The sequence below is a fragment of the Sciurus carolinensis genome, chromosome 4 (genome assembly GCF_902686445.1).
Source record: "Sciurus carolinensis chromosome 4, mSciCar1.2, whole genome shotgun sequence".
NCBI lineage: Eukaryota > Metazoa > Chordata > Mammalia > Rodentia > Sciuridae > Sciurus > Sciurus carolinensis.
In genome coordinates this window covers 110,055,072-110,067,496 of record NC_062216.1, presented here as the reverse complement: position 1 = coordinate 110,067,496, position 12,425 = coordinate 110,055,072, and the positions used below count along the sequence as shown (strand labels likewise).

Sequence of the window (12,425 nt, the reverse complement as noted above, 5' to 3'; positions counted from 1 at the left end):
CCCTATCATAATTATCTGAATATATGGACAGAGGAATGATAGTGATAATAAATGAGATGGCCAGCATGTTCAGACTTAGGCCCTAGACGAGTCAGCCTTAGAGAAAATAATCATCCTGGTTTGCTAATTACTTTTTACAGTTTCCCTAGCACTGAAAGTCCCATGTGATAGGATATGGCCCCTACCTAGACTTTTATTTTTCTACTGTCCCTGTTCCCTCAGCCATTATCCTTTGTCCAGCAGGTCTTTAGTCTCATGACCTTAGGGGCACAAACTAATGCCTTACCTAGGTTTATTCTCCCTGCCACCAGGAATGATCTACTCCCCATCTCCATCCCTGCTGAGACCATACCTCATAATCCTCCTATCCTTTTAAATGTTCTTTCTTTTTTTGGTACTGGGGATTAAACCCAGAAGCATCACTGAGCCACATCCTGAGGAAACCCTCTCCTAACCTTTTTTTTTTTCTTTTTTTTGAGATAGAGTCTCACTAAGTTGTTTAGGGCCTCACTTAGTTGCTGAGGCTGGCCTTGAACTTGTGATCTTCCTGCATCAGCCTCCCAAGTCTCTGGGATTATAGGCATGTGCCACTGTGCCTGGCTTCTAAATGCTCTTTTTTTTTTTTTTTTTTTTTTTTTTTTGCGGTGCTGGGGATTGAACTCAGGGCCTTGTGCTTGGGAGGCGAGCACTCTACCAACTGAGCTGTCTCCCCAGCCCCTAAATGCTCTTTTTATAGAAAGAAATGAAAAACATTTGCTGAAGTGAATTTTTAAAATTCAGAACTTTTATAGTAAAAAGATGTAGATCATTTTTCCAAATAAGCCTAGCTTATTTGAAAAGCAAACAAATCCCAGCTGCTTTAAACCAAGAGCACACTGGAACCTTAGAACTATATTGAGTGTCCATGGAAATACCTTTGGCTCTTAAAAAGACTCAGGGAAGTGAGAGAATGTGTTTTGGGGAAGGGTTGAGAGGAAAGAGATGAGGCCATTAGGCATTTACTTGTAAACCATCAGGCTATCTCCCTGTCAGGGAGGTTCCTCTGAGGTCCACTGGACAGACCACCATAAATTACTTCCTGATCATCAGTACTCTGATTCTCACTCTACCTCCTTTGGGACTTTTGGGCATCTACAGATATCACTTGTTCCAAAAAGTCCCAGCCTGTGTACCTTTGACCTGAGGCTGTGTGGCTGTGTGTGTGTGTGTGTGTGGAATGGAATGGAATGCTCTGTGGGGGAGAAGCTGCCTGTGAGAGATGCTCCCTAATCCTTCATGACCTACAGGGGCAGAGGGCAGGAAGAATGAGCAGGACTGCTTCTCAAAGCACGTACCTGGATGAGCATGTGTGAGCGAAGACTGTGGGTCAGTGATCTCAGCTATCCTACTTGCCCTGGCTATACTCACAAACTGCTAATGGTGGGAGACATGTGATCCCAGAAGTAGGAAGTGACAAAGAAACTATGCCAGCTCCTGTAGGAGCTAGACTGTGGGTCCTTAGTCCATAATCTCAACTTGCATATTTCTTCCCCCAAGGAAGCTAAAGCCCAAGAAACCTCTATACCAGAAAAAACTAGAAGCCTCAAGTAGCCAACCCTAGAAAACCTGGTCATTAAAACCTAGTGTGAGGGCTGGGATATAGCTCAGCAGTGGAGTGCTTGCCTAGCATTTAAGGCCTTGGGTTTCATTCCCAGCACCAAGATGGGGAGAGAGGGGAAGCCAGCCAGTGTTAGGTTAGGGTAGTGGTGTTCCTTTTAAGCATAAACAACTCTTCCACTCTGGGTTTGGTGGGACCTCCTTTCCTGTCCATTCAAAGCTACCCAGTGTAGAATGAACTGGCTATTGCCATTGGCCAACTTGAAACACACAGTTGGCACATTCCCTCCCACTCCCTTCTGGGGTGAGATTCTCCATATGGAGCCACAGCTGCTTTGAGATGTCCCATCTAAGGCTGTGAGTGCAAGAAGCCAGCAGCCCCCACAGCCCTTGGATCATGGGGAGACCATTCCTCCTGGAGTTGCCTGGCCATTGAGAAGCAGAGGAACTGGCCTCTCAGCATCCCATCTCCTCAGATCCCTCTTCTGGAGCTGCCTGTGCCTATTCTGCCCTGTCCTGTGTTGGTAGCTCTTGTGACTAGGACCAGGATCGGATCTCTGCTTCCCAATTCTGCTTTCTCTTCTTGCTGCCCTTGCCTGAGGGTGGGGGACAGGTCACTGGAGGACTTGGCACAGAATTTCTCCTGTGTATGTGCCTGCGTGTGCGCATGTGTGTCCTTTCATGCTCCAGGTTTGACTTTGAGGGTATGGAGAGTGGTGATGATGGTGCATTTGACAAACTCCGGTCCTGGAGCAGGTCAATCGAAGACCTGCAGCCGCCCAGCGCCCTGTCGGCCCCCTTCACCAACAGCCTCGCTCGCTCTGCGCGCCAGTCTGTGCTCCGGTATGTGTGTGCTCGCTCTGCCCGCCTGCCTCCCACCCCAGCCCCAGTCCAGGTCTCAGTAATCGCGGTGAGTGCTCATGCTCCTCCCTCCACTCTTGCTTCCAGGCTCAGCTCTCTTGCCCTCTGCCTGCCAGTCTGTCTCTGGTCTGTCCTCTCTGTCTCCTTGACTGCCCAGCAGTCTGTCCTGGGTAAGTACATGGTCCTCAGCTGTGCCACCCCTCCTGGGGTTCCAGCTCTCCCCCTCCTTCATTCCTCATTCTCTCTTGGCCATTCCTCCCCAGCCTCTTGGGCAGGACCTGGGCTTTGGTGACTGCTCCAGCTCCTGCATTCATGAGTATTTTCCTCTAGCTCTTATTCTGCCCATCAGCTGTTGGGAGAGGAGACCAGCTCCCACCCACCTCCCTGCCTCTCACCTTCCCTTCTTCCTTCAGGTTTTATCTCTCAAAGGCTGCTACATGTTCACTTGTCTATGATGTCTAAGAGTCATTCTGCCTGGAAGCAGACAGATGTACTGGATGACTTCTCAGAACTTCTACCCCAGGAGGCTGTCCTTTGGGCCCTGTAGGCCTTTCCTGGGCCTCTGTCTTCTGGCTGTGCTTCTCTCCTACTTTCCCACTTGAGGTTTTTGTCCCTCAACATTACTAATTATTCTGGTAAATGCAGAAGCAAATTCCATACCTACTTCCTCTTTTTATCACAAAACATCATTAAGGCAGTGGAGGGGTGATGCAGAGGCAGGAATAGCCCCCTGGCCTTCCTAAAGCCTTTGGGGATCTGCTTTGCCTTATGGGGACATAGAAATTGGATAAGAGCCAGATGCTCCTGCCCCACTAAATGTGCAGAAGATACAGCAACTGAAAGTGGGATGAGGGAAGACTCAGATGGATCCCTTTGGACCCAACTCAAGGACTAGGAAGGCCTCTCCAACTTCTATGTATATTTTTGAGGATCTCTGAGGTTAGCATGGTGTGGGCACTGGTTATGGAACTGGGATCCTGGGCAGTTGCTGACAAAGTCTGTTCTGGGAGGCTGACTACCTGCCTTCTGCACCCTTCTCATGACTTATGGTATCAGCTCCTTCCTCCATTTCTGCTGCTAACGGGCAGCCTGGTGTCTGGTGAATGTGAGCACTCTTTGACCCTTCATCAGCAGCCTTAACCCCTACCTGACAGCCTGGCCCTCTCCCCAGGTACAGTACTCTGCCTGGCCGCAGGGCCCTGAAGAACTCCCGCCTGGTAAGCCAGAAGGATGACGTCCACGTTTGTATCCTTTGTCTCAGAGCCATCATGAATTATCAGGTAAGGGGCAGCATTAGCCATAGGTGCTCTACCTCTTCTGCCTCATCTGCTGAACCAGGAGAGCTAACAGGGCACCAGTTTATGAAAAACAGGTATGCTAGTGGCCTATGGCCAAGGAGATCTGCTGGGCTTTCCCTTCCCCATCAAGGCCCCTCCATCTTTTTCCTTTGCAGTATGGCTTCAACTTGGTCATGTCCCACCCCCATGCTGTCAATGAGATTGCGCTTAGCCTCAACAACAAGAATCCAAGGTGCGTTCCTGCCTTCCCACTGTTCCCAGGGCTCTGGAGATCTGGCCTCTGCTTGCCCTTGACCAGTCTTGCCTGTGTCAGAACCTTGGTTTGGGCCCTTCCCTCTGGTCTGCATTGCAGTGATCCTAGGAACAAGCCTTCCTCACCCATCTTTTTTTTTTTTTTTTTTTTTGATACTGGGGATTGAACCTAGAGGTGTTTAACCACTGAGTAACATCCCCAGTTCTTTCTATTTTTTTATTTTGAGACAGGGTCTTGCTAAGTTGCTGAGGCTGGACTTGAACTTGCAATCCTCCTGTCTTGGCCTCTGTCCCAGTCTCACGAGTTGCCGGGATTACAGGCATGCACAACCACATTCAGCTCACCCATCTTCTTCTAAAACCTACCACCTCCTCTTGCTGCTGTGGCTGTTATCAGTCTTCCAGAAGGACTCCCCCAGTCATGAGCATAAGCTGTGTGGTGATCAGGATGGGGAGATAGAGAATTAATCTTTCTTCTTCCCTCCTTAGGACCAAAGCCCTGGTCTTGGAGCTCTTAGCAGCTGTGTGTTTGGTGCGGGGAGGTCATGAAATCATCCTTGCTGCCTTTGACAATTTCAAAGAGGTCAGTCTCCTGCTTGCGTGTATGTGGGTATTGGAAGGGGAGAAGGTGGGGAGCCTGATACTTAAGCACAATTTCCTGGGATTTCTAGTGATTTTAATGCTCTAGTGTTTAGCTAAGCAGCCTGCTCGCCAGATAAGGACCAGAACAGGACCAGAACTAAAGCCAAACCAGAACTTCAATCTCACTATATCTCATGCCAGGAAATCACCCAGTTGACTGGCTAAGCTGCTATGGGCTATAGTGAAATGGTCCTAACCTGGTCATTATCGGATTCACCTGAGGAGCTTATTAACAGTACAGATCCCTGTGCCCCACTCCAGACCCACTGGAGCCTGGGCATCTGTACTTTATGAGACTTTCCAGGTAATTCTGTTCTAGTGAACCAAAGAAGGTATGTTTGTTAGGGGAGGAAAGGGATGTCTCTCAGATTGTTGGCCACTACTGGCAAGGGGAGAGAGCTTCTGTGTGGAATTTCCCAAGTGTCTATGCTTGGTTCCGAAACCCCAATCTGCTTGAACATAGGATTCCTCGACATTCAACCACAGCTGTGGTCCCACCCCTTCCTTCTCTCTGGACCTCTTCCCTAGCATCCATTGTTCAAGCCAGGAAATAGCTCTTCCTCCTTGAAGCCCAGGGGCTCAGAGGAGCCTCTGGACCCCTCTCAGCAGAGGGCTTTCCTGCACACTGGCCCCTCCTTTGCATTCCCGTGGGACCTTGGCCTCCTGCTTCAGCCATGTCCTGACCCCCTTTCTCCTTCCGTCAGTAACCTGGCAGCATCAGACTTCTGTGTTTCTTCTTGGCACAGCCCCAGAGGCACCTAAAGTCCAGCCTAAGGGCACAGGATTTACTGGGTTCCCTTGTTGAGTTGGTGAGAGACCAGAGACTCAGGGCCAGATTCCAGGTCCCAGGTTTTCCTCTACAGTGTCCAGAATGGCTCATTTCCTTGATAGAGTTGTGGTTAAACTTGATCTGAACCAATGCCTTTGCCATGATGTTTCTGGGAACCACAGCTCAGGGGCTTAGTTTCTGCATAGGGAGGATCCTTTCTCTGAGAAAGTTTGCTCACCCAGGTGTGCAAGGAGCTGCACCGCTTTGAGAAGCTGATGGAGTATTTCCGTAATGAGGACAGCAACATTGACTTCATGGTGAGGAACAACCCAGGGCAGGTGCATGCCAAGCAGGGCCATGTGCTTCTTAGGGACAGGGGCCATGGTGAAAGTGTATTTTGATATTTTAATTCTTCACCAGGTGGCCTGCATGCAGTTCATCAACATTGTGGTACACTCAGTGGAGGACATGAACTTCCGGGTCCACCTACAGTATGAGTTTACCAAGCTGGGACTAGAGGAATTCCTGCAGGTGAGCTGGTCAGATGCTTTGATATAAAGAATCAGCTTAGAAACATCATAGTGTTTCTTTTATAAAAGCTTAGTCCTTGATGCCTCTAGAACCTGCCTGTTTTCTGTGGTCTGGGATTCAGGCCATCCTGTAGAGGTCTCCCCAGCCAGGCAGCTCCATGAGGGCCAGACACTGACACAGCAAGCAGCAGGAAATCCCTCCATTATATGCTGTAGGAAGGGTGACGAAGACCCAACAGTTTTTAGGAGGTACCCCAACTACTTCTCTTTCTGATTTTCCCCCAGAAGTCAAGGCATACAGAGAGTGAGAAATTGCAGGTGCAGATTCAGGCATACCTGGACAATGTGTTTGATGTGGGAGGTTTGTTGGAAGATGCTGAGACCAAGAATGTAGCCCTGGAGAAGGTGGAAGAGCTGGAAGAGCACGTATCTCATGTAGGTAACCTCCTCTGTCTGCCATAACCTTCGTTGAGGTTCACGGAGGATAGTGATGACTGAGTTTCAGAATCCTGAGTTTACCCACTTGCCTCCAGATTGAGCCTCAGGAAGGCTTTAGAATCTCCTAAGGCTCTATAGAGTATGCTGTGGTTAGACTACTGCCATTTGCCTTGTATGTGTTGCTGTTTCATATGAGATCAGACCCTGGGCCCATGAGAGTGATGTAGAGAAGCCACCTGACCAAGCTGCATTTGGGGTCCTACAGGGTGCGAGTGTTAGGCCTGGGTCTTGACTGGGCCTCAGTTCATAGTAAGTGCCTAGGCTTTAGGGCCAGCCCCAAACCTGCCCTTCCCAATTTGCAGCTCACTGAGAAGCTTTTGGACCTGGAGAATGAGAACATGATGCGGGTGGCAGAGCTAGAGAAGCAGCTGCTGCAGCGGGAAAAAGAGCTGGAGAGCATCAAGGTACCAAGTCATCTGGGGAAGGAAGGCTGTGACCACCCCTGGGCTCCAGTGCTTTGGAACCTTGCTTTTCTTTCCTGAGTTATGGCAAGGAGAGATCTTTTTTGTTGTTGCAAGATTTTTTTTTTTTTTAAATATATTTTTTAGTTGTAGATGGATACAATACCTTTATTTATTTATTTATTTTAGTGGTGCTGAGCGAGCGTGCTACCACTGAGCCACAACCCCAGCCCCAAAGAAAGATCTTGATTTACCCTTGAAGCACTCAGATAATGGTGGTCTGATGATTTCACTCCATTTTTTAGTTTGGGAGGGAAGCTGAAACCAAAGTGAGCAAGACACACACTAGAAAGGGTGGAAGCAGATTGGGCACCCAACAGTTACCCCTGGAGTCCCTTCCAGGTCTCCTCCCAGCCCATCCTGCTGCTTTTCCTCCACATACTCCTCAACCTTGTTTACTGATCAGAGTTGGAGTAGCTGTTTATTAGGCCATTCACAAAGTATCATAAATTAGGAATGCAGGGGCTCCTTATATTTCATCCTCTGCTTTGTCCTCTCACCTACCTTTTGTTAGTTATAAGTCATGCCCCATTGGGTGTGGTAGTGCATGCCTGTATTCCCAGTTGCTAGGGAAGCTGAGGCAGGAGGATTCCAAGTTCAAAGCTAGCCTCTACAATTTAGAGAGGCACTAAACAACTTAGGAAGACCCTGTCTCAAAATAAAAAATAATTTTAAAAAAGGGCTGGGACTGTGGCTCAGATGTTAAGCATGTCTGGATTCAATTCCTGGTACCAAAATAATAATAATAATAATAATAATAATAATAATAGTAATAATAGTGTCATGCCCCAATCTACCTTTTCTTCCTGAGAAATATGATCATGAGCTGAGCCTCTATTAAATACTAAATTAGGAACTATGGAGGATACAGAGATGGCTAAGACAAAGCCTGTCCATGGGGCTTCCAAATGAGCAATAAATAAGGCCAAAAGATAAACAAAAGCAATAAAGAAGCCCAAGGACTATGGAGAAAGCAGTTGCATCAGACTGGCAATAGCCAAGGAGTTTCACAGCCACTTCCTTTTTCCTGGGTTCTGAAAGATTGGTGCAGTGAGAACAGCCTGGAGCAGAAGGGATAACATTTCATGGTGCCAGCAAAGAGAGGCTAGCCCTTCTACTAACCTCCTTTCTTCTGCTGCACTCCAGCTTTCCTTACTCCCCCATCTATAATTCTGCCATCTAAAGCACACTCACAGAGACCCTTGAGTGTCCTTTGGGTAGGAAGTCTCATTCCCAGGAGTAATGGCTTTAGCCCATCCTTCCCTCAATGACACTCTCTGCCCAATAGGAGACATATGAGAATACAAGCCACCAGGTGCACACCCTGCGGAGGCTCATTAAGGAGAAGGAAGAGGCCTTCCAGCGCCGATGCCACCTGGAGCCAAGTGCTCGTGGCCTGGAGTCTATGGGTGTTGAGGCCCCAACTAGAGCAGGCCCTACAGAGCTGAGCGAGGGCATACCACCCTCAGACCTGGACCTGCTGGCTCCAGTCCCACCTGCGGAGGAGGCCCTTCCTCTGCCTCCACCACCAGCTCCCCCTTTACCCCCCCCTCCTCCCCCTTTACCAGGTAAGTAACCAGGATCTCTGGGCCCAGAGGGGCAGTCGCATTATGGACCAAAACCCTAGTCAGCAGTGTCTTCTTTGCAGTCAGGAAATGGCATCATTTGAGGAATGGAAGGCTATCAAGTCAGGGTGAGAGAGGGCTGAGGGAGAGCCACAACCTAAGGAAGCTTGGGTTACTAAGGTGCAGGGATGTCTTGGGGTAGAGAATCATCAAGATGCTGCTTCTAAGCAGCCAAGGAGAGGCTGAACTATGGCAGGAGAAACTGGGGCTTGAACCACCCATCAGGATTCCGGGGAGCGCCTTGAGCAGAACTCACACAGCCTCCTCCCCTGAGTCTGTAAGGACAAGTCAGGTGGGCAGAGGAGAGGATAACCTGGGAAGTCTCATGATCCCTGGGTCACTGTGCCATTTCTTTTTCCCCTAGGCAAGTGTCCCCCAGCCCCACCTCTCCCTGGAGCTGCTCCCTCTGTGGTATTGACAGTGGGCCTGTCAGGTGAGTGTCTCCAGGGCCTTGGACAGGGCTGGTGGAATCAGGGGAATATGTCCTTGGCTCCATCCTCAATGATCTTCCTTCCAAACTAGCCATTCGCATTAAGAAACCTATCAAGACCAAGTTCCGGCTGCCGGTCTTCAACTGGACAGCACTGAAACCCAATCAGATCAGTGGCACTGTCTTCAGTGAACTGGATGATGAGAAGATCTTGGAGGTGACAGGGTCGGGGGCCCAGAAGGGTAGGGCTGAAGACCAGGTTGCTCTTTTAGCCAGACCTCCTGGACTTCTGTCTTCAGGCAGGGACCAGGGTCAGCTTCATAAGCCAGAGCTGGGCTCATGCTGGGCGTACTGCCAGCAGATCGTTGCGTAGTATGAGGCTGCAGTATTTTCCCTTCTCATCTACTCTTGCCAGGACCTGGATCTGGACAAGTTTGAAGAATTGTTTAAGACGAAAGCCCAGGGCCCTGCCCTTGACCTCATCTGCTCCAAGAATAAGACAGCACAAAAAGCTGCCAGCAAGGTGACCCTGTTGGAAGCCAACCGTGCCAAGAACCTGGCCATCACCCTGCGCAAGGCTGGCCGCTCAGCTGAGGAGATTTGCAGGGCTATTCACACGTGAGGCTCCCACTGACCTGGTTCTGGTTCCCAACCAGTTGGCAACCCAGTTCTCCATCTAGGAACCTACTTTTCCTAAATTCCAGAGCTCCTGACAGAGCTCCTCTACCCCTCCATCATCCACTGTCCTGGCCAGAACTTACTGCATCCATGCTATGTGCCAGAAACCATATGAGGTGCTAGAGAGCAGCCTAGGCCTCCACTCAAGCAGCTCCTAGTCTAGTGGGAACAGTATAGTAACACCAAGTGATACCATCTAGAGGGCAGAGAGGGCATGACTGGGCTTTGTGCTCAGGGAGGACTTCCCAGAAGAGGTACTACTTTAAGAAGTGATCTGAAGAAGTGCACACATTAGTCCAGTTTAGGGCCTAGAGGGAGAAACTTGCTACTTTAGGTACTAAAAATGGAACCTGGCTTTAGTGTAGGGAGGAGAGTTGGAGGGGCAGGGTAGACAAGTGGACAGAAGTCTGCAGTCCCTTCTCAGGTGTTTGGACTTCACCATAGGTGCAGAGGGGGGGGAAACTGACAAGACTTGCACGTGTTGATTGATTGGCAGTACTGGAGATTGAACGCGAGGCCTCAGTGCATGATAGATAAATGTTCTATCACTGAGTTTCATCCTGAGCCCCCATCCCCCTTTAAAATTTTATTGAGTCAGGATCTCACTAAGACCAAGCTGGTCTTGAACTTGTGATACTCCTGTCTCAGTCTTCTGAGTAAATGGGATTACATGTGTACACACTGTGCCCAGTTTGAAGGACTCTTAAATAGGAGAACAGAAGCTGGGTGCAGGGGCACACACCTGTAATCCCAGCAATTTGGGAGGGTGAGGCAGGAGGACTGCGGATTCAAGGCCAACCTCAGCAACTTAGCAAGACCCTTGTCTTAAGTTAATAATTATAAAAGGACTGGGGATGCAGCTCAGTGGTAAAGTGCCCTGGGTTCAATCTCCTGTACCAAACGAAAAACAGGAACATAGAATGTTCCCCCAGGATTGTTGCTGCCACTGCAATGGTGCTCTGCCTCTGTCTACATCCCATGACAGTCCTCACCCCCAGTCCTCCTGGAGGAGAGGCATATACAAATGATCCTTTGATCCTCCTTCCTACACAGGTATGACCTACAGACACTACCTGTGGACTTTGTGGAGTGCCTGATGCGCTTCCTGCCCACTGAGGCTGAGGTGAAGCTACTGCGGCAATATGAGCGTGAGCGGCAGCCCCTGGAGGAGCTGGCAGCTGAGGATCGCTTCATGCTGCTCTTTAGCAAGGTGGAGCGGCTGACCCAGCGAATGGCTGGCATGGCCTTCCTGGGCAACTTCCAGGACAACCTGCAGATGCTCACACCGGTATAGCCCCCACCCAAACAGTTGTCCTCTGCTGCTGCTCCTCCATCTCCCTCTGCTGGTCACTTCCCCTGCCCTGCTGCTCCTTCTAGCTCTTCCCTGACTTTAACCCCATACCCTGACCCTAGCCCAGAATGACTCAAGTATTCATCTTATTTTCCAGCAACTCAATGCCATAATTGCAGCCTCTGCCTCCGTCAAGTCCTCACAGAAGCTGAAGCAGATGCTGGAGGTGGGAAGAGGAGTGAATGGGGTGTTGGTCTTGGGGGCTATACAGAGGGATTCCCCAGGGCATGACCTGACCTGCCTCCCACACATCTTTTGAACAGATCATTCTTGCACTGGGAAACTACATGAATAGCAGCAAGCGAGGAGCTGTGTATGGCTTCAAGCTCCAGAGCCTGGATCTGGTAAGACAGTGGGGGGCTGCATGGACCAGGGAGCCTGGGTGCAGTAGTGGTGGAGCTGGTGTGCTTAGCTCCCTGGCACTGCCTCTCTCTCCCTCCCAGCTGCTGGACACTAAGTCCACTGACCGGAAGATGACACTGCTGCATTTCATCGCCTTGACAGTGAAGGAGAAATACCCAGACCTAGCTAACTTTTGGCATGAGCTGCACTTTGTGGAGAAGGCTGCAGCAGGTGAGGGGAGCCTGGCAGGGTAGGCCAGCCCTCATGTTCAGCCCAGGACAATCCCAGGAAACAATGAGGAGAGGGAACTCTTGGATCCATTTATTTCTAGTTTTTGTTATCTTCTTTCTGACCACTTCAAAGCTTTCCGCTAGAGCCATGAGCAGGGGCCACCCCAGAGTGAGCGTTCCTCTAGGCATTAGGCCTGGCCCAGCCCTTCCCAGCTAGGTGCAGTGGGAACAGGAACAGGAAGGGGAGCCATGGTCCTTTACTCCCAACTCCCTTAAGTTGGTTCTGAATTACTGCATTTCTCTATGGTGCATGCAGTATTAGAAAAACCATGAAGCCCTCTAGAGACATAAATAAGGTAGCCGTTATTTGTGCCAGTTCATAAAAGCTGGGCAAGGAGTCAGCTCCATTTTGGAGGCCAGCAACCACTGTGGCTCGCCTCCCTTTGCTACCTTGTTCTTTGGAGTTGTCCCACCCATGAGAACACAGCTCCATGTCCACACTGAGGTGAGAACCTGAATGAGCTGTGCCTAGGGAGACGGTGTTTGCTGTAGTCCTGGGCTGGGCAGTGTGCATGCCAGGCCATGGGTAGGCCTCAGCAAGGCCTCTGACAACCACAGTGTCCCTGGAGAATGTGCTGCTAGATGTGAAGGAGCTGGGCCGGGGCATGGAGCTGATTCGGCGGGAATGCAGCATTCATGACAACAGCGTCCTTCGGAGCTTCCTTAGCACCAATGAAGGCAAACTGGACAAGCTCCAACGTGATGCCAAGACAGCTGAGGTGAGCAAGGGATGGAGTGGGCAGGAGCAACCCAGGCTCTCTAGATAAGCCTAACTGCTTCTTTTACCAAACAGCAGGCCTAC

General features: G+C 50.0%; 2 protein-coding genes across 7 annotated transcripts in view; one reads left to right on the top strand and one right to left on the bottom strand.

The window, feature by feature from the left end:
- The window catches only part of Fmnl3 (formin like 3), a 54,956-nt gene that overhangs the window by 37,781 nt on the left and 4,750 nt on the right, over window positions 1–12,425 (top strand). For 2 of the 5 annotated variants that reach the window (XM_047548620.1, XM_047548619.1), the window contains exons 6-22: window positions 2,287–2,439; window positions 3,629–3,737; window positions 3,911–3,987; window positions 4,497–4,590; window positions 5,661–5,735; window positions 5,839–5,949; window positions 6,234–6,383; window positions 6,749–6,850; window positions 8,196–8,475; window positions 8,897–8,965; window positions 9,055–9,179; window positions 9,378–9,580; window positions 10,694–10,928; window positions 11,089–11,157; window positions 11,255–11,335; window positions 11,435–11,564; window positions 12,182–12,342. In XM_047548620.1, coding sequence (XP_047404576.1) covers window positions 2,287–2,439; window positions 3,629–3,737; window positions 3,911–3,987; window positions 4,497–4,590; window positions 5,661–5,735; window positions 5,839–5,949; window positions 6,234–6,383; window positions 6,749–6,850; window positions 8,196–8,475; window positions 8,897–8,965; window positions 9,055–9,179; window positions 9,378–9,580; window positions 10,694–10,928; window positions 11,089–11,157; window positions 11,255–11,335; window positions 11,435–11,564; window positions 12,182–12,342 — 2,224 coding nt within the window. The remainder of the gene's footprint in view (window positions 1–2,286; window positions 2,440–3,628; window positions 3,738–3,910; window positions 3,988–4,496; window positions 4,591–5,660; window positions 5,736–5,838; window positions 5,950–6,233; window positions 6,384–6,748; window positions 6,851–8,195; window positions 8,476–8,896; window positions 8,966–9,054; window positions 9,180–9,377; window positions 9,581–10,693; window positions 10,929–11,088; window positions 11,158–11,254; window positions 11,336–11,434; window positions 11,565–12,181; window positions 12,343–12,425) is intronic. The other 3 variants (XM_047548623.1, XM_047548622.1, XM_047548621.1) reach the window with 2 other exon arrangements.
- Prpf40b (pre-mRNA processing factor 40 homolog B) overlaps window positions 7,596–12,425 on the bottom strand; it is an 88,150-nt gene continuing 83,320 nt past the window's right edge. For both annotated transcript variants that reach the window (XM_047548626.1, XM_047548632.1), the window contains one exon: window positions 7,596–9,386. In XM_047548626.1, the coding sequence (XP_047404582.1) occupies window positions 9,365–9,386 (22 nt within the window). In that variant the 3' untranslated portion in view covers window positions 7,596–9,364. The remainder of the gene's footprint in view (window positions 9,387–12,425) is intronic.